Here is a 26,936-nt window from a genome sequence, read left to right on the forward strand (position 1 = left end):
GTGACTTCCCTTTCATTTTTCACTTTCATGCATTGGAGAAGGAAATGGCAACCCACTCCAGTGTTCTTGCGAGGAGAATCCCAGGGAGAGGGGAGCCTGGTGGGCTGCCGTCTGTGGGGTCACACAGAGTCAGACACGACTGAAGCGACTTAGCAGCAGCAGCATTCTTACTCGACAGATGAAGAAACCAAGGCCAAGTTCACAGACTCCGTGGTGACGGGAACCAGGTGTCAGGGTCTAGCACAGCGCTCTTTGGTGTTTCATGCTGCTTTCACTCTGGCTGCCTTACTTAGGAGACTGTTTTGAGGCACCGTGACACTGAATCCTGACTTCTTTTTCTGGGAGGACATTGTAGAAATCAAGTGTGGGAGGGCAAGGCAGTAGTCAGACAGTGCTGAATGAGAGGAAGAACACATTGAAAAAACAGTAAAACACAGTGACTGTGATGGAATGGAAAAAGTAGTTGTTTAAAAGAGTACTGCTGAAGAGTTTTCTGTTTTTTATATTTACTGTTTTTGGAAAATTGATTTATTTGTTACTTTTGTTTTTGGCTGCACTGGGTCATTGCTGCAATGGGGGCTTCTCTCCAGCTGCAGGACGGCGACCACTGTCCAGCTGTGCTGGGGCTCACTCTATGGCTTCTCTGACTGTGGGCCCTGGGCTCTGGGCCACAGGCTTCAGTCAGCTCAGTCCTCAGTCGTGTCCGACTCTTGGCGACCCCATGGACTGCAGCACGCCAGCTTCCCTGTCCATCACCAGCTCCTGGAGTTTACTCAAACTCATGTCCATTGAGTTGGTGATGCCGTCCAACCGTCTCATCCTCTGTCGTCCCCTTCTCCTCCCATCTTCAATCTTTCCCAGCATCAGGGTCTTTCCCAATGAGTCAGTTCTTTGCATCAGGTCAACAAAATATTGGAGTCTCAGCTTCAGCATCTTTCCATTAGGATGGACTGGACTGATTTCCTTTAGGATGGACTGGTTGGATCTCCTTGCAGTCCAAGGGACTCTCAAGAATCTTCTCCAACATCACAGTTCAAAAGCATCAGTTCTTTGGTGCTCAGCTTTCATTATGGTCCAACTCTCACATCCATACATGACTACTGGAAAAACCATGGCTTTGACTAGATGGACCTTTGACAGCAGAGTTATGTCTCAGCTTTTTAACATGCTGTCTAGGTTCCAAGGAGCAACTGTCTTTTAATTTCATGGCTGCAGTCACCATCTGCAGTGATTTTGGAGCTCACAAAAATAAAGTCTGTCACTGTTTCCACTTTTTCCCCATCTATTTGCCATGAAGTGATGGGACTGGATACCATGATCTTAGTTTTTTGAATGTTGAGTTTTAGGTCAGCTTTTTTCACTCTTCTCTTCCACTTTCATCAAGAGACTCTTCAGTTCCTCTTTGCTTTCTGCCATAAGGGTGGTGTCATCTGCATATCTGAGGTTATTGATATTTCTCCTGGCAATCTTGATTCCAGCTTGTGCTTCATCCAGCCCAGCATTTCTCATAATGTACTCTGCATATGAGTTAAATAAGCAGGGTGACAATATACAGCCTTGACGTACTCCTATCCCAATCTGGAACCAGTCTGTTGGTCCATGTCCAGTTCTAACGGTTGCTTCTTGACCTGCATACAGATTTCTCAGGAGGCAATTCAGGTGGTCTGATATTCCCATCTCGTAAAAGAACTTTCCACAGTTTGCTGTGATCCACACAGTCAAAGGCTTTGGCATAGTCAATAAAGCAGAAGTAAATATTTTTCTGGAACTCTCTTGCTTTTTCCATGATCCAGGGGATGTTGGCAATTTGATCTCTGGCTGCTCTGCCTTTTCTAAAACCAGTCTGAACATCTGGAAGTTCTTGGTGCAGGTATGGTTGAATCCTGGCTTGGAGCATTTTGAGGCTCTGGTAGTTGCAGCAAGTGGGCTCACGCGTTGCAGCAAGGGGCCTTAGTAGTTGTGGTGCCCAAGCTCGTTTGCTGCCTGGCGTGTGATATCTTCCCAGACCAGGGACCTAACCTGTGCTCCCTGCATTGGCAGGTGGATTCTTATCTACTGCATGACAAGGAAAGTCCTATTTACTGTTTTTTTCAGAAAAGAATTTAATCTTTCTTTTTAAATGATGTCTCTAGTAAATAGAAATAACCCATTGACATTAAAAATTTTTGTCTTTTTAAGTTAGCAATTTGACTATTAGGCAAGTTTTCTGTTAATTATAATGATAACATTATACCACGTATTAAAAAAAAAACTTTTCTTTTTAAAAGTATTTAAGTTATTTATGTGACCACCTATGTAGTTTTCAAGAAGTTATAATTCCAGACAAAACAAAACAAACTGTGATATAATCACCAAAATAAAATCAGAAATGGTTTTGTATTTCTGGAGAAACTTTATTATTCATTTTGTGTACTCTGAAGTTTAGGTACATGTGAAAAATTTAGAGATGAGAATACCAGACCACCTAACCTGCCTCTTGAGAAATCTGTATGCAGGTCAGGAAGTAACAGTTAGAACTGGACATGGAACAACAGACTGGTTCCAAATAGGAAAAGGAGTATGTCAAGGCTGTATATTGTCACCCTGCTTATTTAACTTCTATGCAGAGTACATCATGAGAAACGCTGGGCTGGAGGAAGCACAAGCTGGAATCAAGATTGCTGGGAGAAATATCAATAACCTCAGATATGCAGATGACACCACCCTTATGGCAGAAAGTGAAGAGGAACTAAAAAGCCTCTTGATGAAAGTAAAAGAGGAGAGCGAAAAAGTTGGCTTAAAGCTCAACATTCAGAAAATGAAGATCATGGCATCCAGTCCCATCACTTCATGGGAAATAGACAGGGAAACAGTGTAAACAGTGTAAGACTTTATTTTTTGGGGCTCCAAAATCACTGCAGATGGTGACTGCAGCCATGAAATTAAAAGACGCTTACTCTGCAAGAAAAGTTATGACCAACCTAGATAGTATATTGAAAACCAGAGACATTACTTTGCCGACTAAGGTCCGTCTAGTCAAGGCTATGGTTTTTCCTGTGGTCATGTATGGATGTGAGAGTTGGACTGTGAAGAAGGCTGAGCGCCGAAGAATTGATGCTTTTGAACTGTGGTGTTGGAGAAGACTCTTGAGAGTCCCTTGGACTGCAAGGAGATCCAACCAGTCCATTCTGAAGGAGATCAGCCCTGAGATTTCTTTGGAAGGAATGATGCTGAAGCTGTAACTCCAGTCCTTTGGCCACCTCATGCGAAGAGTTGACTCATTGGAAAAGACCCTGATGCTGGGAGGGATTAGGGGCAGGAGGGGAAGGGGACGACAGAGGATGAGATGGCTGGATGGCATCACGGACTCGATGGACATGGGTCTGAGTAAACTCCAGGAGATGGTGATGGACAGGGAGGCCTGGTGTGCTGCGGTTTATGGGGTCGCCAAGAGTCGGACACGACTGAGTGACTGAACTGAACTGAACTGAAACATATTTAGGATTATGCAAAGATACTGAGGCTTCGGACCCTGATAGTAAATTAAGACTCTGTTAGGAAGGGGATGACCGAGGATGAGGTAGTTGGATGACATCACCGACTTGATGGACCTGAGTTTTGAGCAAGCTCGGAGAGTTGATGATGGACAGCGAGGCCTGGTGTACTGCAGTCCATGGGGTTGCAAAGAGTCGGCTGTGACTGAGCTGAACTGAGGATTTGCTGGACCTTAGAACTGTGACACTTGGTAGAGGATATCTTTGGTTAGGGCCTGAAATTCAATGGCAAGTGACTGTTACAAGGAGTAACACAAGCGATTTCATTTTCCATGCATGTCTGTACAGTATCACACAGCAGAAAAATGATCAGAGATTTAAAATGCAGAGGGAGACCATTTAACTGATGGATCAGAAGAAATTTAATTAATAGTGGCAAAAGTGCTCGGGCCGATACTAGTGAGTGGTTCTCATCTGCCCATTTCTGATGCTGTCCATCAAAAGATAATTCATCCCATATATTCCCACCTGACTTCTTGTAACCCCCTTTATAAAGATCATAGCACACAAAAGGAAAGACACAGAAATGAGTGGTTTCAGCAGAGGCTGGAGAAGAGCTGTCCCAAGATGCGTACAAAGGCAGGAGAGACTCACAGAATTAGAGCCACCTCTGGTCAGTGGGGGACAGGGGAAAACTGAGGAGAGGAAGTGCACGAAGAACAGTGAATTGCAAAGCAGGGTGAAGGCGTGGAGAAACAGGAATGCTGAGCCCCGCCCCGTGCCCCACACCAGCCTTCACGTAGGAAGTCTGACTGGCTGTGCTGCAGATCAGCTCCATGGACTGTGCTTAAACGGCGCGGGACGCTTCTTCCTCTGAATGCTCCACCCTGTGGTCTGGCCTTTTGCAAACTGCACCACTTGCTCTGGGGAGATGGCTCAAGCCAGCACAAAAGGCTTTCTCATCCAACGTGAAAATAATGAATTGTGTTTATAATTGAATTATTAGCCAATGAGGACTGCTGAGAAATGCAGCATGGCATTTCAAAAGAGCAATGTAACCTATAAAATTATACCTCCCAAAGCAAAATAGCCGATCTAATCGCACCGTGAATGTATTCCAAAAATGCTTGACAATTTGAGATTACACCAATGTGGCAAGTGTTTTCCAGACGTAGAGTGTTTGTGTTTGCATTGAAATAAATTAAACAAAGAAAGCCCTGCCCAGCAAGGCCTTTACTTCTGGCCTCGTTGCTGACCTCCACAATGTCTGTCTCCCTGAACCCTGGTAATTATAATGTCATGTGACAGTCTGACCAGAACCATCCAGATGTAAGTTTTCACCACTAATCCTCTTCATTCTTCATGAGCTGAGATGTCAGGTTAGGTCCTCAGTCTTCTGATTGATTTCCTGGGTTTCTTATCAATCCTTTAATCCTCTGAGCTAAATATAAACATTTATCTGTATCAAGGATAAATATACAATTTATGCTTCGCTCCCTAATGGCACAGTGAGAGAAACATTCAGCTTCAAATCGTAACGCCTGAGTTTTTTTCTCTGGCTTCCTGTCTAATTTTGATTGAGTCACATAACCCCCATGAACAGCGTCTGTTCATGTTAAATAGAGGTAATAGCCATCATAAAAAAGGTAAGTAACGTGAAGACACTTTTATACCGAGTCTCCCCCTAATCCTTCATTTCCTGCTAGTTCAGATCTGAATTAATTTTTCCCCAGACACCTACCTACTGAATTCCTGTCTCCATGCCTGACACGTGTCCTCTCCTCAAGTTAACCAAATCGGACACCCAGCCTCCCTTTCAGGGCCGTTTGACATGCTCTCCCTGCCACGGTGACACCAGGCTTCCGGTCCCTACTGTCATGACTCTGCCAGCTTATTAACTGGTCTCTTCACCTGTGTGTTCACTTCAGTAGTCTGTCATACTCTGCTGCGATGGTTACAGCACAAATAGGATTATACCATTCTCCAGCTTCAAATTATTTAATAGGGACTGTTTTTACATGGCATGGGGGTTGCAGCTCCAAACAGAGTCTCTTAATTTGCAATGAATAACAAAAAAAAAAAAAAAAAGGGAAAAGAAAGAAAACAAGAGCAAACGCAAAGACTGAAAGAAAGATCTTGCTACTGGGATTAATTACCACCAGCCGGCCACACAGGCAGACCACGGGTCTGACTGACAGTATGGAAGCAGGCAATTAGGGAGCACTTCGGCCTGCTCGGATGAAACAGCTGTCGTGGTCTGTCGACAACCCATCCCTTCATTACCCCGACTTCCTTCCCTGGCATGCCAGGACGGAAGCTCTGTGCATAGAGGGAAAAACCCTTTGAGCAGACAGGCTAAAGACCAGATCTTTCTGTAGTTCATCTCTTCTGAGTATCAGAAATCAGGCATTGGCAAGAGAAATGTGTTCTTTAAACAAGTTTTCCTCAGTGGTCAAAATCGGGAGAGAAATTCTGATTGCTCTCTTTTCTGTGTGCGGTGAAGATGAGACTGGTTTGTTTATGCTAATGCTCACCATCTCAGCCCATTAATGTGGTCTTTAGTGTCCAATAACGTTGTGGTTAAATCTTTACTTAAAGTGTTTGTTTTTTTCAAAGGATGGTGTATGCATTTAATTTTTAGATCCCATTCATAAAATAATGCTGGCTTACTAAACTGTGTCCTTCCCGCTCACTGTCAGTCATTTAACTCTAGGATTTTCCAGGCTTAAGCTGTTAAATGCTACTCCTCTCTTAGCTGGCCTGAGTAAAGTTCTGAGCATGGAGACAGGTGACCTACTTCAGTAGGAGAGCCCCTGATCACATGCAGCCCTTGGCTGAGTGTAACATTTGCCACTGTTTTCCCCCTAAGAAGTGTAAGTACATTTTGTGTGGCAATAGGTTACTGTGCTCGTAGTTCTTTGTTCTAATTCCCCTCTTGAAATGTCTGAATGTTGCTATGCTGTCTCCTACACTATCGTTGTTATGAGATGGTCAAAGCCAGTCTGCTTCCCTTTGTTTTGTCTGGTTTATTTTCAGTCCAGAACCTTTTAGGAATATCTTTGTGGTTTGCAGCAAGGAGGTGGATGCCTCCTCTGACATCTCACTGAGCGCCTTGGGAAGCTGTCGGGGCGCTTTCTCTGCTTTCCTTGGAGAGACGCCCCCGCTGTGTGAGGCTGTGGCTACTGGTCTGTGTTTCAGGAGGGTTTCCACTGATTACTCATCTTCACGTGTCTTCCTAATGCCTGCCTCTCTCTGCCCAGGGTTTTTCTTTCACACATATATGCCTACCGTTACATTTTAAATCAAATTTTGGGCCTCTTGGCTTTGGAGGCATTTTCTTTCATTTGGGTCACATTTTCTTTATAGCTTTAAAATCCTTAAAGTTTCTCTTTTTTGTATGTGGTACTACAGATTTTTGTTTCTTTATGTCTGGTCGTTTCAATAGGAATTCAATATTAATGGATCTCAATTTGCCAGGGGTTGTCTTCCTCTAAATTATTGAAGAAATTTTCAAGTTTGCTCCCTTTTAAGTGCCCTTTTTTTGGGTGCATAACTGCCTTCATTATGAATTTGAATTATATTTTTATAATTTTAATTTTTGGCACTCTCTTTGTTTTTTAACTATTCCGCCTTTCATCTCAGTATCAAGGCTTTTCATTGTTGTTTCTTCCTAGGCTTTATTAAAGATGCCTGAAGAGTCTTGTAAAAACGTCTTCTGGCTCCTGTAAGAAATCATTTTCAGAAGCATGATCATCCCTTAGTATTCAGACTGATCTTCTCTTTAGCTCTTGCTGTAATGTTTTTTCCACTGGTCACAGGTAGGGCCTCCTCTTTCATTTTCTATTTTACTTATCTCAGAACTAGGACAAAATTATTTTTTAAACAAGAGGTTGTATTTACAATATGCGTTGCAGAGGTTAAAGGCAAAGGTCACCAGGGACCCCCTTGCATTCTCCTACTCCCTTCTAGTCAAGCTTTGAGGAGAAAACGCACTCACCGCACACTCGGTCCCCCCACGAGCACTGTTTTCTATACTTCCTGTCTTCTGAAGGTTGCTGCTGCTGCTGCTAAGTCGCTTCAGTCGTGTCCAACTCTGTGTGACCCCATAGATGGCAGCCCACCAGGCTCCCCCATCCCTGGGATTCTCCAGGCAAGAACACTGGAGCGGGCTGCCATTTCCTTCTCCAATGCATGAAAGTGAAAAGTGAAAGTGAAGTCACTGAGTCGTGTCCAACTCTCAGCGACCCCATGGACTGCAGCCCACCAGGCTCTTCCATCCATGGGATTTTCCAGGCGAGAGTACTGGAGTGGGGCGCCGTTGCCTTCTCCTCTGAAGGTTGCTATCTCTGCATAAATACTAAGAGATGAGGATAAAGAAGCACAGAAATATCAACTCCTGTAAAATTCAGTATCTCCAAGTATAGGATATGCTGCACTTTCCTGTTTCCATGAAAAACATGATGGTAGAGATAATGTTTTCCCTTAAGTTTTTTTTGAACTTACTTTTGGGAATCAGGACTGCTGAGTTTCGTGGTGTGTGTGGCTACACCTTCTTGCTGTTATTCCAGTCCATCAATTTTATGATTTTTTATATCTTACAGGAAGTTCTCTGTAAAATAGTCACAGCTTTTTCATTCTCCATCTTCAGAATTGTATGGATTTTTGACATCGTCAGTGTTTTTTGAACTATCTATTGAAAGTTTCAAGTAACTCTTTGTAAGGACTGCAACATAGAGACATTTTGATTCTCTCCTTTAAAATAATAATTTGGTCATAGAAGAATAAGGAGAACCTAGGCAAAAATTCTACTGCTGATGTTTCTAACCTTTCTGTAAGCTGGTATTCAGATGGGCATCTTTTTATGAAGTCTCTGGTTATTCTGTGTTAGTTGGTCTAGAGGAAGGAGTTAGTTATTAGTTAGTCTAGTTATTAGTCTAGAAGGAGAACTGGACCAGAGTCAGACTTGCTGAAGTCCAGTCCCGACCTGGTCATATTTGACTCTGTGTAGTTAAACATTAATTTCAAAAGCTAACACAACATTGTAAATCAACTGTATTCCAATAAAAAAAATTAAAATCAGAAGAAAAAAAGTTGAAAAACAAAAGCTAGAAAGTAAAATGAATCAAGTGACTATGTTATTTTAGATAAGCCAGTAAACTTCTGCCTCCATTTCTTTATTTACATATTTAGATGGACATTTATAATATTTGTAAATGACTTTATACATGTTTAATTTCATGGCATTGTGGAAGTAAGTCGGTGTACTGGTTGTTGAGACTTGGTGCACTGCAGTGAGTTCACAGAAAGCTAGTACTGTATTTAAATGTCTAACCTAAATCAATTTGGAAATTTTCTATGGGCATCAATTTTCAGTTTTGATTTTTTAACAAACTTCAATTTGTAAGTTTTGCTGCTTTTATTCTATTTTTGTCAAAGGCATTTTCCCTTACTGAAAATTTTGCGATCAACAGCATTGACTGAAAATAGTATGTTTCTGGTAAAGCATTTTTTTTTTAACCATAGGTGGCTGACACTGATGAATCCTTTTTCAATTTGTATTTTAGTGAAACTGCCCTAGGTTAGCTGCAGTTTTCCAGACTTAAAAGGGAACAGGAGAAACAAAAGATTTGACTGTGAGGCATGCTGCTGCTGCTACCAAGTGGCTTCAGCCGTGTCCGACTCTGTGCGACCCCATAGACGGCAGCCCACCAGGCTTCCCCGTCCCTGGGATTCTCCAGGCAAGAACCCTGGAGTGGGTTGCCGTTTCCTTCTCCAATGCATGAAAGTGAAAAGTGAAAGTGAAGTCATGGGTAAAAGTCCGAGACTATCCCCTCCTTCACTTGACCTTGTTGTGAAGCAGGGGCCTTGAGTACTCTGGGGAAGGGCTCACTCTTTGCTCATCTTAGAGCATCTAGACCTTTCCTTTAGTCATCAGAGATAAAAAAAAAAGTGGGTGAACTCATATCTATTGACTTTGAAATAATAGTATTGCTGTGATTCAGTTCAGTTCAGCCTTTTGCATCCAGACATTTTATATAGAGTATTTCCCTTAAATTTCATAATAGTCTCTGAAAAGTAAGTTTTGCTACATTTACTTTATAGATGAGTAGATTAAGATTTAGCTGAGGTATGACCATTGCCCTATGCCATATATCTAGTTAGTGATAGAGCTAAGATTCCATCTCTAGTTTTTCTACTCTACATTTCATGCTTAGAAACATGGTCTAAATGTACCGGTTAGGCTGTAGTCCTCCTGCATGCAACAGTAGCCTGGCTGCAGCCGCATGACCAAGTAGGGCTTTGTGTATCACACATAACATGTACAGCACTGCTGAGCGGATGCTTCAGGGGCCCTCAGGGGCCAAGCCTCTCCCAGCTCCCTGTTAGTCCATCCCCAGTGAATGACTTTCATCCTCGTTGTTGCAAGACGGCTGCTCAACCTTCTGGTGTCAGTTGTGAATTCCCAGGAAAAGGATGAGCAAAGGAGGAAGGAGAACCTGTTATCTGAATTTAAAACCAGTATTAGCTTTTATGGAAGGCTTTTATAATATGCTTCCTCTTGTATCTCACTGACCAAACCTATACTTAACACCATTCCAAAGGAGTCTGGGGGGTCATTTGTTAAAAATTAGATGTATTTGATATAATTTATATATAACAAAATTAAAACAATTTGTGTGTACAGATCTATGACTTTTGACAGATGCATACACCTGTGTAATCACTACCCCAATCAAGGTGTAAAAGATTTCCACCTTGTTGAAGCAATGTTAACTGATCACTTGGCCATTTTGAACAAAACTGAGGTTTAGTTCTGAAAGGAAGAAGGAGACAAATGGAACTAGGTCTGCAATAGGCAGCATTGTAATCTAAGGTTAAATATTAATGTGCTTAAATAATGGCTTAGAAAAGCAAAAGTAGGAAAAACACATAGCTGGGAGAAGACTTAAATTATTAGTTAACCTAGCTTAAAACATGAACTGGGACAGGTTTCCCAGATCTGTTTGACTCAATTTTTAAAATATCTTTAAAGTATTAAAAAAAAATTCTTCAATATGTCAAAACTTGTGGTTCAGATTAAGGAGGTAAATTATGAAAAACTTTGAGATCTGCAAAGCATCATTCAAATGCAAAGAATTATCTTTTTTCCACAGTTAGAGGTGTTTCCTTTTGAAAATCATGATGAACTTGACTTGCTGAGCTGAAGTATCACAGTTGTGAAATTCAAATATAATTGTAAAATATATTGGCTATTTAAACTGATTTACTGTTGTTGTGCAGTTGCTAAGTCATGTCTGACTCTTTGCAACCGTGTGAACTTGCAGAACTCGAGGCTTCCCTGTCTTTCACTATTTCCCAGAACTTGTTCAAACTCATGTCCATTGAGTCAGTGGTGCCATACAACCATCTCATCCTCTGTTGTCCCCTTCTCCTCCTGCCTTCAGCCTTTCCCAGCATCAAGGTCTTTTCCAGTGAGTCAGCTTTTCATATCAGGTGGCCAAAGCATTGGAGCTTCAGCTTCAGCATCAGTTCTTCCAATAAATATTCAAGGTTATAGTAAAGTAATGCTCAAAATTCTCCAAGCCAAGCTTCAGCAATATGTGAACCATGAAATTCCAGATGTTCAAGCTGGTTTTAGAAATGGCAGAGGAACCAGAGATCAAATTGCCAACATCCACTGGATCATGGAAAAAGCAAGAGAGTTCCAGAAAAACATCTATTTCTGCTTTAGTGACTATGCCAAAGCCTTTGACCATGTGGATCACAATAAACTGTGGAAAATTCTGAGAGAGATGGGAATACCAGAGCACCTGACCTGTTTCTTGAGAAACCTATATGCAAGTCAGGAAGCAACAGTTAGAGCTGGACATGGAACAACAGACTGGTTCCAAATTGGGAAAGCAGTACATCAAGGCTGTATATTGTCACCCTGCTTATTTAACTTATATGCAGAGTACATCATGAGAAATACTGGGCTGGATGAAGCACAAGCTGGAATCAAGATTGCTGGGAGAAATATCAATAACCTCAGATATACAGATGACACCACCCTATGGCAGAAAGTGAAGAGGAGCTAAAAAGCCTCTTGATGAAAGTGAAAGAGGAGAGTGAAGAACTTGGCTGAAAGCTCAACATTCAGAAAACAAAGATCATGGCATCTGGTCCCATCACTTCATGGGAAATAGATGGGGAAACAGTGGAAACAGTGTCAGACTTTATTTTGGGGGCTCCAAAATCACTGCAGATGGTGATCGCAGCCATGAAATTAAAAGACAGTTACTCCTTGGAAGGAAAATTATGACCAACCTAGACAGTATATTGAAAAGCAGAGACATTACTTTGCCGACTAAGGTCCGTCTAGTCAAGGCTATGGTTTTTCCAGTGGTCATGTATGGATGTTAGAGTTGGACTGTGAAGAAGGCTGAGCGCCAAAGAATCGATGCCTTTGAAGTGTGGTGTTGGAGAAGACTCTTGAGAGTCCCGTGGACTGCAAGGACATCCAACCAGTCCATCCTAAAGGAGATCAGTCCTGGGTGTTCATTGGAAGGACTGATGCTAAAGCTGAAACTCCTATACTTTGGCCACCTCATGCGAAGATTTGACTCATTGGAAAAGACTCTGATGCTGGGAGAGATTGAGGGGAGGAGGAGAAGGGGATGAGAGAGGATGAGATGGCTGGACGGCATCACTGATTTGATGGACATGAGTTTTAGTAAACTCTGGGAGTTGGTGATGGACAGGAAGCCTGGTGTGCTGTGATCCATGAGGTCACAGAGAGTCGGACACAACTGAGCAACTGAACTGAATTGAGCTGAATTTCCTTTTGGATTAACTGGTTGGATCTCCTTGCTGTCCCAGGGACTCTCAAGATTCTTCTCTAACACTACAGCTCAAAAGCATCAATTTTTCTGCCCCCAGCCTTTTTTTTGGTCCATGTCTCACATCTGTACATGACTACTGGAAAAACCATAGCTTTAACTCTGTGGATCTTTGTCAGCAAATTGATGTCTTTGTTTTTTAATACACTGTCTTGGTTTGTTATAACTGTTCTTCCAGGAACAAGCATCTTTTAATTTCATGGCTGCAGTCACCATCTGCAGTGATTTTGGGGCTCAAGAAAATAAAGTCTCTCACTCTTTCCCCTTCTATATGCCATTAAGTGATGGGACTGAAGGTCATGATCTTAATTTTTTGAATGGTGAGTTTTAAGCCAGCTTTTTCACTCTCCTCTTTCACCCTCATCAAGAGGCCCTTTATGTCCTCTTTGCTTTCTGCCATTAGAGTGGTATCATCTGCATACCTGAGGTTACTGATATTTCTCCCAGCAATCTTGATTCCAGCTTGTGAGTTATCCAGCCCAGCACTTTGCATGATGTACTCTGCATAGAGGTTAAACAAGCAGGGTGACAACATGTACTTGATGTACTCCTTTCTCAATTTTGAACCAGTCCATTGTTCCATGTCTAGTTCTAACTATTGCTTCTTGTCCTGCATATACGTTTCTCAGAAGACAGGTGAGGTGGTATGGTATTCTCATCACTTTAAGCATTTTCCATAGTTTGTTGTGATCCACACAGTCAGACTCTTTAGTGTATTCAATAAAGCAAAAGTAGTTTGTTTGTTTTTTTTTTAATTCCCTTGCTATTTCTGTGATCTAATGGATGTTGGCAATTTGATCTCTGATTCCTCTGCCTTTTCTAAATCCAGCTTGTACATCTGGAAGTTCTTGGTTCTTGTACTGTTGAATCCTGGCTTGAAGGATTTTGAGCATTACCCTGCTAACATGTGAAATGAGTGCAATTGTGCGGTAGTTTGAGCATTCTTTGGCATTGCCTTTCTTAGGGATTGGAATGAAAACTGACCTTTTCCAGTTCTGTGGCCACTGCTGAGTTTTCCAAATTTTCTGGCATATTGAGTGCAGCACTTTCACAGCATCATCTTTTAGGATCTGAAATAGCTCAACTGGAATTCCATCACCTCCAGTAGCTTTGTTCGTAGTGATGTTTCCTAAGGCCCGCTTGACTTCACACTCCAGGATGTCTGGTCTAGGTGAGTGACCACATTCATTTGTAGTTATCCAGGTCATTAAGACCTTTCTTTGTATAGTTCTTCTGTATATTCTCTGCAGAAGGAAATGGCAACCCACTGCAGTATCCTTGCCTGGGAAATCCCATGGACAGAGGAGCCTGGTGGGCTAAGGTCCATGTGGTCATAAAGAGTTGGGCATGACTGAGTGATTAACACTTTAACACTTTTCTGTGTATTCTTGCCACCTCTTGTTAATCTCCCCAGCTTGTTAGGTCTTTGCCATTTTCGTCCTTTCTTGTGTTCATCTTTGCATGAAATGTTCCCTTGGTATCTACAGTTTTCTTGACGAGATCTCTAGTCTTTTCCATTCTATTGTTTCCCTCTATTTTCTTGCATTGTTTACTTAAGACTTTGTCGCCTTGCTGTCCTTTGAACCTCGGCATTCAGTTGGGTATGGCATTCCCTTTTGCTTCTCTTTCTCAGCTATTTGTAAGGCCTCCTCAGGCAACCACTTTGCCTTCTTTCATTTCTTTCTCTTTGGGATGGTTTTGGTCACCACCTCCTATGTAATGTTACCGACCTCCGTCCATAGTTCTTCAGACACTCTGTCTACCAGATCTAATCCCTTGAGTCTATTTGTCATCTCTGCTGTGTAATCATAAGAGATTTGATTTAGGTCACACCACTAGGTCTAGTGGTTTTCCCTACTTTCTTCAATTTAAGCCTGCATTTTGCAATAAGGAGTTTATGATCTGAGCCGCAGTCAGCTCCCTGTCTTGTTTTTACTGACTGTATAGAGCTTCTCCACCTTCAGCTGCATAGAATATAATCAGTCTGATTTCGGTGTGGACCATCTGGTGATGTCCATGTGGAGAGTCCTCTCTTGTGTTGTTGGAAGAGGGTGTTTGCTATGTTCTCTTGGAAAAGCTCTGTTAACCTTTGTCCTATTTCATTTTGTACTCCAAGACCAAACTTGCCTGTTATTCCAGGTATTTATTTCTTCCTACTTTATATTCAATGCCCTGTGATGAAAAGGACCTTTTTTTGGTGTTAGTTCTAGAAGGTCTTATGAAAGTGAAAGTGAAGTCGCTCAGTCGTGTCCCACTCTTTGCGACCCCATGGATTGTAGCCCACCAGGCTCCTCTGTCCATGGGATTCTCCAGGCAAGGATACTGGAGTGGGTTGCCATTTCCTTCTCCAGGGGATCTTCCCAACCCAGGGATCGAATCCAGGTCTCCCGCATTGCAGGCAGACGCTCTACCCTCGATTCCCTGGAGAAGGACAAACTGGGTTCATCCTATTGTTTTTGAGATTGCACCCAAGTCCTGCATTTTGGACTCTTTTGTTGACTATGTGGGATGATTTAACTGATTAATGGCCTATGAATCAAGGCAGTATGTAGCTCCAGGCAGAGATAATTTTATATTTACATTATTATCAGCTCTTTGAAATTTGAATAACAACACTAAATGTATAATTTCCTGAAACTGTTAGAATATATGTACACTTACGGTTAATGAATTCTTATATGATTTCCCAGTTGTGTGTGTGTGTGTGTGTGTGTGTGTGCACGCGCGCACGCACGTGCGTGTACTTAGTTACTCAATCATGTCCGACTCTGTGATCCCATGAACTGTAGACCGCCAGGCTCCTCTGTCCGTGGAATTCTCCAGGCAAAAATACCGGAGTGGGTGCTGCAGGGAATCTTCCCAACCCAGGAATCGAACTCAGGTCTCCCGCAGGCATATTCTTCACCATCTGAGTCACCGGGGAAGCCCTCCTAGTTGCAGAGTGATTTCAAATCTTGGCAGTCTTCTATTTAATGTGAAATACAAATTTATTTTGAGAAATTTCACTTTATATAAAAATACTGAGCTTTCATAGTATTTAGAAAGACCATTTTTTAATTCTCTCTTTTGAGAATAAAACTCTCTCTTGAAATATACCTGTTGGAATCAGTTGCAAAAGGTTAAAAATCAAAACTTATTGTGAGATCTTGGGGACACTCTGAAACCAGTGCCTTTGATTGCTTGCTATGCAGGATCTATAAAGAGATGTGATCATTTGTAATATTTTTTACTCTCAGTTTTGTCAGAGCACTACTGTGAACTCAGCATCTATCCCAATGTGGCCCTTTTCTGTAAGCATTTACCAATGGCAAAGAGCACTAGTCTTTTTTGAAAACAAATGTATCTAGTCATCCACAGCAGTCACTTCTTCTAGCCTATTACCTTTTTCATTAATAGATTATTTAGTATTATTTTAAACTAAAGTCTTTGTTGTTTTGTTCATAAAATTTCCAGGTTGGATTCAGCCTTGGCTTTGTTGGTCCTTGGGGAGGCTGCCAGATTAAACATAGCTTGTTTGAAAGCATTCATGGACCTAATGAGAGATTTTCTGTTAAGCATTATGTCTGTTCAAAATCAGGTAAGAGTATATTGTTAATGAAGGTGCACAAAAAGACCTAAATTGAAACAAATTTTACTTCTGACCCTATTTTAATTGTACATTATATTAGGACTTATAATGATCATGAAGGAAAGTGAAAGTGTTAGTTGCTCAGCCATGTTTGACCCTTTGGGACCCATAGACTGTGGCCCGCCAGGCTCCTCTGTCCATGGGATTCTCCAGGCAAAAGTACTGGAGTGGGTAGCCATTCCTTTCTCCAAGGATCTTTCCAACCTGGGATCAGACCCAGGTCTGCATTGCAGGCAGATTTTTTACTGTCTGAGCCACCAGGGAAGCACCTATAATGAGCCTGACTTTGTAATAATAATTTTAGTTAAATGTGAAAGTAAAGCATGTTTACTATACACCCCAGTATAAACAGATAAATAGAGACACAGAGATAGTATATTATACTCACAGGCACACACACATGCACCCAGGAGGAATTTTTAAATTTTATTAACAAACATGGGATCAGATAGTCATGGTTTAGTTTCCTATTTTAAAAAAATTGTCATTACATATTAGTAAGATTTAATAATACATTTTAGTGAGGATGAGGTAACTGTTTCTCTGTGGTTGAACTTTGAGCTTATTTCTGATTCAGTTAATTGCATTAGTCACAGTTCAGTTCAGTCGCTTAGTCGTGTCCAGCTCTTTGCAACCCCACGGACTGCAGCATGCCAGGCTTTCCTGTCCATCACCAACAACAATTCACATTTAATTACAAATAATATTGAACTGATATTCTCATACGAAAAATCTTTACCTGCATTTATGAATATTTCTTTAGAATAAGGCATTTGGTAACTAACTTGTTACCAAATGATAGACTCTATACTTTCTTTTAATACTCTTACAACAGCTGTTCAAATTCCTCTCCAGAAGATGTAACTTTTTTGCATTCCTATGAAAAAATATATAAAAGTGTACATACAAATTGAACTATATACAAAACAGATTCTTTTACAATATGAAATGGAGAATAGTATCTCATTGGATTAATTGACAATCCATTGATTACTAAGGAACTTGAAATGTTGTACTTTATATACTTTTTAGTAATTTCTTTTTATTTTTTGAACCTTGTCTCATGCAATCTACCCATGGAATACTTAATTTTAATGAGCACATTTTAGAAGTGTTAGTTGAATATGGTCTTTTAACAACTCAGTAAAAACTGAAGATATTTCTTATAAGTATGGTATATAGTTCTCATTATGACAGAACATACTTTGATTCTCTAATAGCTATTTTCTCATTTTAGGATAAAAGCTGCGAGGTAGATGATTTTTCCTGGGCCCAGAATGTAGTCTCCATATACATAAAAATTCTTGCAGAAATCTGCTTATATGCGACCAATTCTGTTTTGAGAAAGACTGCTTTAGTTGGTTTCTGTGACTGTGAAAGTCCACAGAACGATGTTTCACTTGTGGGCAAATCACCAGAAGAGCCAGAATTGAGGGAAACAAGCATTTCAGGTCTTTTGGAATATTTCTCTTCAGAAACATCAGATTGTTGTGAGTAAACTGTTTTTCAACTTGAGAAATATTTTTAATATATCTCTCTATATATGATAATCTTTTTTATGTACAAAAAGTTAACATTTTGAAGTGGGAAGGTAACTTCAAATTTACTAGAACTTTCTGCCAATTTAGGAAGTCTATTTTATAAGATGGAAACTTTTGATCAATAGTTTTAAAACAGCTGAAATGTACCCTAGAGTCTGTTGATTTGTGGTTCAAGTTATATTCCTTGGAAACAGGAGACGACCTTAGGAAAACTTGTAAAATGTGTGTAGAGTTTGTTTTACTCTTGTTCCATTAGGCCTTCTCATCCATCTTCTCCATTTGGTTTTACTGTTTCTCTTGTTCTTCCCAGACCCCAGAGCGTTTCTGTTTAATCACCCAGATATTATAGTTCATTCTTCACATCTTGCAATTTATGCTCAAAATGTACCTGACTTGTGTCTCAAGACTTAAGTTTATTTTTCTACTATTGCCTATGCATATTATTAGAATAAAATGCTTCTGTTTTTAAAAGAGCATATCAGGGACAGTATAATTCAAAAGTGTCCTTTCAGGTTAACTAGCACTCTTCTTTATGAATATTATGTAGTCTATAGTCTATATGTTATTATAGTTTCTTAGGGATATGTCTCTCACTTCCATTAAGTTTTAAGATAATTGAGATTGGAGAATCGTGTCTGAATTATATTCATATTAACCCAGTATTTACCATGGTATTTAGCACATAAGAGATGGGCAATAATGATAGTGAGTTTATTATGTAATTAAATAAATCACTGAATTTCAAAGATAATTGCAAGATAAGGAGGCAAATTCATTGATTTTGAACATATGTGAATATAATTTTAAACAGTAAGACCTTAATCACAGATAGTTTCTTTCTCAAGAACTTGCTTGCTATTTTAAAAGTACTTTCAATATAGTTCTGGTTTAAACAGTAGATTGTAACTTACTTTGAAGTGTAATTTATTTGACTTTTGCCCACCTTTTAAGAAGATGATGCTTATTTTTTACTAGTGCCAATTTTAAACAGATTTTTAGTTAACAGATAAATTATACTTCTCCCTTGTTTATAGTATTGATCAAGTGAACAGGTATTCACTTCTCTCACTGTTCACATTTTCTGAAATATTTAGAATGGTCAGAAGTCTTCCTATATAGCAGCAGCTCAACAAACGATTTTTAACTTGCCCCTGCGTAGATTCATGTAGAACTTTGGGGCCTTCAGTTTTTTCCCAGGTGTGTAGAATTAGTTCTTTCTGCTCTTCCACTGCTCTGTTCAGTGGCGGGTCCAGAAGACAGCCTTCCATTGTAGGATCTGTACTCCTGGAAGCTTCTTGGCCTCCCTCTGACCATGACCAACCTCACAGTGGTAGGGTGTTTCTGTGGATCCTGGAAGTTTTCCTCTTTTTAGCGATCTGATTTTTTTTTTTTTCAGCAGATTGATGATTTCAGAGCATTTATTTGTTCATTGTTGATCTTTCTCTGAAGCTTCTTATCATCTCCCAGTGACTTTGATAGCATAGGAATAGAATATGGGTGACTTCTTGGAAGAGATTTTTGCTTTTCCATTTATTATTTACAGCTTCATATTCCTCATCCCCCTGAGCAATACACCCCAAATCTTCCTAGCTCAAATATTGGTCATGTCCCCTATAATCGTTTCTCTACCAGGAGCAGACCTGTTGAGATTTTTCTGGCAGTTGTTTGTGCTTTTTTCCTCTGAGCAGTGCTTATGGAGAGTGAGTGATCTGTGAGCTTGGACTTGCCAAGGTCTAGTCATCCTTGGGCATTGCTTTCTCTTCTTTACCAACTTGTTTCTGGTTGGTATGAACTCAAACCAGCAGAAGAGTATGATATCCAAGAAACAGCAGATTCTGACATATGTCCCTAGGTGATATCGCTGCCTAGATAATTGTACTGTAACTGATAGTCTCATGAAGGTATATATTTTAATTCTGTCCTGAATAGCTCCTGTAGGAATGTCTAAATTTCATTGTTGGTATAATGTACAATGTGGATCTATCCATCCGTAGTGTTATAGATCAAAGAGCCTTCTCTACAGATCACATGGAGTCAGCATTTTATTCTTAAATGGCAATAAAATAGAGAGAAGGCAGTTTCTAACAGACTGCGGTCTGAAGGAGGTGCCCTGAGGCCATGGGTGACTCTTCTGCTTTCGCTGATGTTTTTCTTATGCTTATACTTGAACTTAGCATTGAAATAATTAAATAGCATTTTATCAATATTTTCTCAACCCAAGTGGGAAAATAGATGTTTCGAGCTGTGGAATACCTTTAAATATTCTATCAGGAGTAAAGAGGAAAGACATACCAAAGTTACTTCCTTTGCAGTCAAAAGTCAATACATTTTCTTTGGCATCAAAGTTGTACAAGCCATAAATAATACTAGTGGTGTTTGCCTCGTTAACGATTCTTAGTATTTTGAAATCATCAGTACTTAAAGCATCTCCATGTGGTTTCTTGTGGGGAGTGTTTAAAGTAAGTTGATGATGATTGTTTTGCTAAAGATGTCTCAAGAGTGTCAGACAATCCTGCGCTTTTCTTCGTCTCTATCAGAAGCAGGGAGTGTACTTCTGCTGGACATAAGGTTTAGGCCTCTTCCTTGCGCTCGTACTGAGTGTTTGATCTTCCTGCATCAGTCAGCATGTTGAAAAGTCATTGCTTTACATGACTGTCCACATGCATGGTTAAATATCACCAAGGGATAGGGCTCACTGTTTTTGTTGATGTGTTTCATTATTGCTTGATTCTTTGTGGCATCGCTGATTGATTTTCCCACAGAGGGAAAATGATTCTCTCTGGGTTGTCCTGGTTGCGTGATCGTCGATAATGATCACCACTTCCATCAGATCACTTAAAATAGATGCCTCCGGAAGGAATGTCATCTGTGCAGACCTTGTCAGCATGATTGCTGGAGAGGATAGGACTGTCTTTTTGGAAAGTGACACAGAGAACAAGGAATGCTTCTTTATTTAATTGAAAATAACTTGATTTTTCTCATAATTTTCCCTTCAAGTAAGTATATTTTTTGTTTAGAGTGAAAGAATCAATTCTGGAGTCATACAGATTTGTATTTCAATTCTGTCACTTGTATCTCAAAATTCTAGGTCAAATTATCTAATCTTTTGATTGGATTTCTTTGCTCCATAATTAAGATAAAAATACTATTCTTATCATGAGACTTTTTGTAAGAAAAAAACTATGGAAAATATACATCCTTGGCATAGTAACTCATGGATAGTAAATGTCCAATGGATATTAATAGGTTTTTCAGTTGCTAGTGTAGTTAATGATGTTGAGAAGTCAGTGAGGAAGGGTTTTTTCCTAATGCTTACTCCTTTGTACACTTTCTATCTGGGAATTCTATTTTATTTACTTAAAAGATATAACTGACTCTGGAAAACATTTAAGAATATTATCAATGGCCCTTTTATGAATGAATCACGCAGTATTCTTATGGGCCATTTGTGTGTAAAGCCCTAAAGAGACTCTTCAAATCATGGTTTTGTGAGGACGATCTTCTAGGAAACTAATAACTTCCATTGAGTTAATTTCCTGTCGATCTGACCCGGTGCAGGTGCAGAACCTGAAACATTTAGAGGAATGGATGGCTACTCAGCATGTGCCTGTTTTATTCTAAGGCTTTATGTCAGACACACTTATCAGAGTCGCATATTTGTTAATTCTAGACTGAGGCCTCTGGCCAGTGACAGAAGTGCTAAGCTTTCACAGTTTGGGTTGAATAGAAATTTCTATGTATGGTTATAAATACCATCTCTGAATTTAACATCTGGTTGAAACTCCCAGTGTCTGACTTGTAGGATTCCCTTCATGGAGGACCATCCTCTACACCTTCTGCTATGGACTGAACTGTGCCCCTCAAGCCTCAAAATTCATATTCTGAAATCACAACCCGCAACGTGAGTGTATTTGGAGATAGGGCCTACAAGGGGGTAACTAAAGGTTATGCTGCTGTGGCCCTGATATGACGGAACCAGTGTTCTTATAAGAAAGACAGAGAGCTCACTCTCCGCTGGATCGGACACAGTGAGAAAGCAAGCCGTCCCAAAGCCAGGAAGAAAGCCCTCACGGTATACACAGTCAGAAAGCACCTTGATCTCAGACATCTCAGCCTTCAACACCACGAGAAAATAAACTTCTATTGTTCAAGACCTCCAGTCTATGGCACTTTGTTATAGCAGCCCAGGCAGACTAATGTACTTCCCGGTGGTGTTCAGCTGTCGGCGAGTTTGAAGGTCATTGTTGGAGAAAAGGTTTTACAGCATATATCTAGGAAAGACAGTTTTGAACTGGAAAACTATGAGGGAAGTTGAAAAATGTTAATTTATTTAAACACACAGAATTTTTGCCTATTGAAATTATGACTTTGAAAAACATTTTGTCCTGATGGGTAACAGAGTAATAATCATAATGGATATTTGCGAAGCTCTTACTATGTGTCAGGCATTGTTCTAGGCATGTAGCACGCATCACCTAACATATTAATTATTAGAACAAGACTGGATTGTAGATATTCGTAGTATCCCCTTTCAATAGATAAGAACACTGAGGCACCGAGTGTTCATTTTTCCAAGCAAACTTAGTTAGTAAACGGCACAGGTGAGACTTAGTCCAGGCACTCTGTCTTCAGGACCTGCACTAATAACTACCTCATAGTGCTGTGCTAACTATGCTATTTGACCTTTTGAGTGAAGTGGAAAAAAAGAAAAACAATCCATTTGCATGCTGAAGAATATAAAAAAGATGACTGAGAACTTCTGTCTGACAGTCTTCGTCCTACAGCAATGCTTACAAAAGCATTTTCAGACTTTCTATTGTGTGAGTCCTTATGGCCAAGATAAACTCCTGGACCTTGTTTCAGAAATTTGGATTGAAAATCCTAAAAGTAGAATCCAGGAACAATCTGTACTATTAAACCACTTCTGACACTATATTTTGAGAAAACATAGCCTATGTATTTTGCTGTAAGTTCAGTTCAGTTCAGTCACTCAGTCATGTCCAACTCTTTGCGACCCCATGGACAGCAGCACGCCAGGCCTCCCTGTCCATCACCAACTACCAGAATTTACTCAAACTCATGTCCATTGAGTCGGTGATGCCATTCAACCATCTCATCCTCTGTTGTCCCCTTCTCCTGCCCTCAATTTTTCCCAGCATCAGGGTCTTTTCAAATGATTCAGCTCTTCGCATCAGATGGCCAAAGTATTAGAGTTTCAGCTTCAACATCAGTCCTTCCAGTGAACACCCAGGACTGATCTCCTTCAGAATGGACTGGTTGGATCTCCTTGCAGTCCAAGGGACTCTCAAGAGTCTTCTCCAACACCACAGTTCAAAAGCATCAATTCTTCGGTGCTCAGCTTTCTTTATAGTCCAACTCTCACATCCATAAATGACTACTGGAAAAACCATAGCCTTGACTAGACGGACCTTTGTTGATAGAGTAATGTCTTTGCTTTTTAATATGCTGTCTGGGTTGGTCAAAATTTTCCTTCCAAGGAGTAAGCGTCTTTTAATTTCATGGCTTTGGTCACCATCTGCAGTGATTTTGGAGCCAAAAAATAAAGTCAGCCACTGTTTCCATTTCCCCATCTATTTGTCATGAAGTGATGGGACCAGATGCCATGATCTTCATTTTCTGAATGTTGAGTTTTAGCCAGCTTTTTCACTCTCCTCTTTCACTTTCATCAAGAGGCTCTTTAGTTCTTCACTTTCTGCCATAAGCATGGTGTCATCTGCATATCTGAGGTTATTGTTATTTCTCCTGGCAATCTTGATTCCAGCTTGTGCTTCCTCCAGCCCAGCGTTTCTCATGATGTACTCTGCATATAAGTTAAATAAGCAGGATGACAATATACAGCCTTGACGTACTCATTTTCCTATTTGGAACCAGTCTGTTGGTCCATGACAATGCTTTTCTTACTTGTTACAGACCTTTATGCATCCAGCCAGCTAGTCCTTATAGTTTATGCTTTATATAAAACATTACAAAGAGGGAAACCCAGCTCTGTGTTACACACTGTTTGAATATACTGTGTACACTATCTATGCCATATTCTATGTTCCTACTTTGGTTTTTAGAGTGATAAAAGAATAGCTTTTTAACAAGCCTTGATTATCTGAACTCTGTTCTATGAAAGTAAAACTTTAAGATGATCTATCTGGTGAGAGACTGGCAGCAGACCCGAGTTTAGTGTGTCTCATGGAAGAAACAGGCAGTGAGCGATTGAATCAGGACACCACAGCGTAGTAAGAGCCTCATCAGCCGTGCAGTCCTCAGCTGGCGCACATCCAGGCCACGTGCAAACAGTGCATGGCCACCTTCTGCTCAGAAGCCAGCTGAGGCTTGAATTCCCTGTCTCCCCAAATGGGGCATTCCAGCTTGGAACCCTGCGAAGGAGTCTTCCTTATGTTACAGTGAAATCTACCTTTCCATGTTTTCCAAACTTTTGCTTAAATTTTGCTTCCCAGAGGCAACCAAAAATAGTCTTTTCCATTCCTCACATGCAGTCCTTCAGACACTGGACGACAATTGCCTTAGTTCTCTTTCTCCATCTCCACTCTCTCATCAAATCCTATGTCTTTGCTTACTGCTCCTATGTTAACTTTTTGCAATGAATGAAAAGCGTATTTTAAATATGGTTTATAATTAACATACATTTGCTGGAACGTGGTAGTGTTGTTAATTTTGTCTGAATTTGTAGTAATTTATCCTAGTTTAAAGCATGAGGGGAAGACAGGTAGGTCCCAAGTATTTTTCCATTCAGTGTTGTCTCAGAACAGAAAAAAGTAAATATGACATTTTTGCCTTTCATTCTTTTGTTGAGAATTATTTTCTTAAGTTGGTTCTACAGTGATGATAGTGAATGAAATACATGTCACAGTTGTAAAATAACTTAGGGAAAAAAACATTAGCACAGAGTAATATTTCCTCTTTAAAAAGTAAATGAAAGTTAATTGGAATCTTAGAACCAATTGAAACTTTTAATGATAGTCTATTAAATCGTCAATATACCTCTTACCTTGCTGAAGGTTATCCACAAAAATACTCAGTAATATGGTTGTGATTTATACATGAAAAGTATTTAACTCCTTTAATAACCCAAGTACAGGTTAGCCATCAAATTCAGACAAATATAAAATTATAATTATAGTACTGGTTATATTAATATATATGTAAGGCAGTCAGACAAATGTATTTATGTGTATTTTTAATTTTATTTTATTGTGGGAAAAGCACTTAACATGATAGCTACCTTCTTAGAATTTTGCGTATACAATGTGTTATTGCTGACTACAGGTACAGCATGGTAAACCAGTTCTCCAGAGCTTATTCACTTTGCTTGACTGAAACTTTATGTCTCTTGATTAGTAACTCCTCCTGTCTCCTTTCCCTTGCCTCTGGAAACCACAATTTCACTCTTTGATTTTATGACTATGACTACTTTACGTGCCTCCTATAAATGAAGCCGTGCAGTATTTTGTCTTTCAGTGACTGACCTACTTTGTTTCACATAATGTCCCCAAGATTCATGTGTGTCGTTACACATGCAAAACTTCCTTCCTCTTTAAAGCTGGATAGTATTCCACTGCAGGAATGTACCACAGCTTCCTTGTCCACTCATCTCCTGATGGACATCAAAGTTTTTCCTATCTCTCGGTTACTGTGAGCAGTCCTGTACTAAAGATAAGAGTGAATATCTCTGTACTAAATGTAAGAACTGTGTATCCTTTCCTTTGGATATATATAGCCATAAGTGGGATTGCTGGATCACATGTTGATTCTATTTTTATCTTTTTGAGGAACATTCAAACTTTTACATAACACCTGTTACCATGTTTCTTTAAGAAAATTAGAGATAGCAAGGGAACATTTCATGCAAAGATGGGCTCAATAAAGGAAAGAAATGATATGGACCTCTAACAGAAGCAGAAGATATTAAGAAGAGGTAGCAAGAATACACAGAAGAACTGTACAAAAAAGATCTTCATGACCAAGATAATCACGATGGTGTGATCACTCACCCAGAGCCAGACATCCTGGAATGTGAAGTCAAGTGGGCCTTAGAAAGCATCACTACGAACAAAGCTAGTGGAGGTGATGGAATTCCAGTTGAGCTATTTCAAATCCTGAAAGATGATACTGTGAAAGTGCTGCACTCAATATGCCAGAAAATTTGGAAAACTCAGCAGTGGCCACAGGACTAGAAAATGTCAGTTTTCATTCCAATCCCAAAGAAAGGCAATGACAAAGAGTGCTCAAACTACCACACAATTGCACTTATCTCACACGCTAGTAAAGTAATGCTCAAAATTCTCCAAGCCAGGCTTCAACAGTACATGAACCAAGAAATTCCAGATATTCAAGCTGGATTTAGAAAAGGCAGAGGAACCAGAGATCAAATTGCCAACATCCATTGGATCATTGAAAAGGCAAGAGAGTTCCAGAAAAACATCTTTCTGCTTTATTGACTATGCCAAAGCCTTTGACTGTGTGGATCACAATAAACTGTGGAAAATTCTGAGAGAGATGGGAATACCAGACCACCTGACCTGCCTCTTGAGTAATCTGTATGCAGGTCAGGAAGCAACAGTTAGAACTAGACATGGAACAACAGACTGGTTTCAAATAGGGAAAGGAGTACGTCAAGGGTGTATATTGTCACCCTGCTTACTTAACATATGCAGAGTACATGCAAAATGTTGGGCTGGATGAAGCACAAGCTGGAATCAAGATTGCTGGGAGAAATATCAATAACCTCAGATATGCAGATGACACCAGCCTTGTGGCAGAAAGCAAAGAAGAACTAAAAAGCCTGTTGATGAAAGTGAAAGAGGATAGTGAAAAAGCTGGCTTAAAACTCAACATTCAGAAAACTAAGATCATGACATCCAATCCCATCACTTCATGGGAAATCACTGCAGATGGTGACTGCAGCTATGAAATTAAAAGATGCTTTCTCCTTGGAAGAAAAGCAATGACCAACCTAGACAGCATATTAAAAAGCAGAGACATTACTTTGCCAACAAAGGTCCATCTAGTCAAGGCTATGGTTTTTCCAGTAGTCATGTATGGATATGAGTGTTGGACTATAAAGAAATATGAGAGCCAAAGAACTGATGCTTTTGAACTGTGGTCGTAAAGAGTCAGACAGGACTGAGCAACTGAACTGAACTGAACAGTTGCCATGTTGCATTCCCACCAGCGGTAGTTTTTCTTCCCATTTGAGTTAACACATGTTGTGTTTGCTCTCTGTGGATAAAGGCCGTCCTGACGCGTGTGAGGTAGTGTCTCATTGTGGTTGTAATTTGCATTTCCCTGATGACTCTTAACATTGAGCATTTTTTTTTTTTCGTTTACCTATTGACCATTTGTATATCTGTTGAAGTCCTTTGTTCATGGTGATACATCTTTA

The 26,936-nt window shown here is 40.1% G+C and overlaps 1 protein-coding gene across 1 annotated transcript in view; it reads left to right on the forward strand.

Annotated features, from left to right (window-relative positions):
* TMEM232 (transmembrane protein 232) overlaps nucleotides 1-26,936 on the forward strand; it is a 247,935-nt gene that overhangs the window by 57,184 nt on the left and 163,815 nt on the right. Inside the window, exons 8-9 of the mRNA XM_040239692.1 lie at nucleotides 15,806-15,929; nucleotides 17,218-17,470. Coding sequence (XP_040095626.1) covers nucleotides 15,806-15,929; nucleotides 17,218-17,470 — 377 coding nt within the window. The remainder of the gene's footprint in view (nucleotides 1-15,805; nucleotides 15,930-17,217; nucleotides 17,471-26,936) is intronic.

This window comes from Oryx dammah, unplaced genomic scaffold, assembly GCF_014754425.2.
Source record: "Oryx dammah isolate SB20612 unplaced genomic scaffold, SCBI_Odam_1.1 HiC_scaffold_5, whole genome shotgun sequence".
Lineage (NCBI taxonomy): Eukaryota > Metazoa > Chordata > Mammalia > Artiodactyla > Bovidae > Oryx > Oryx dammah.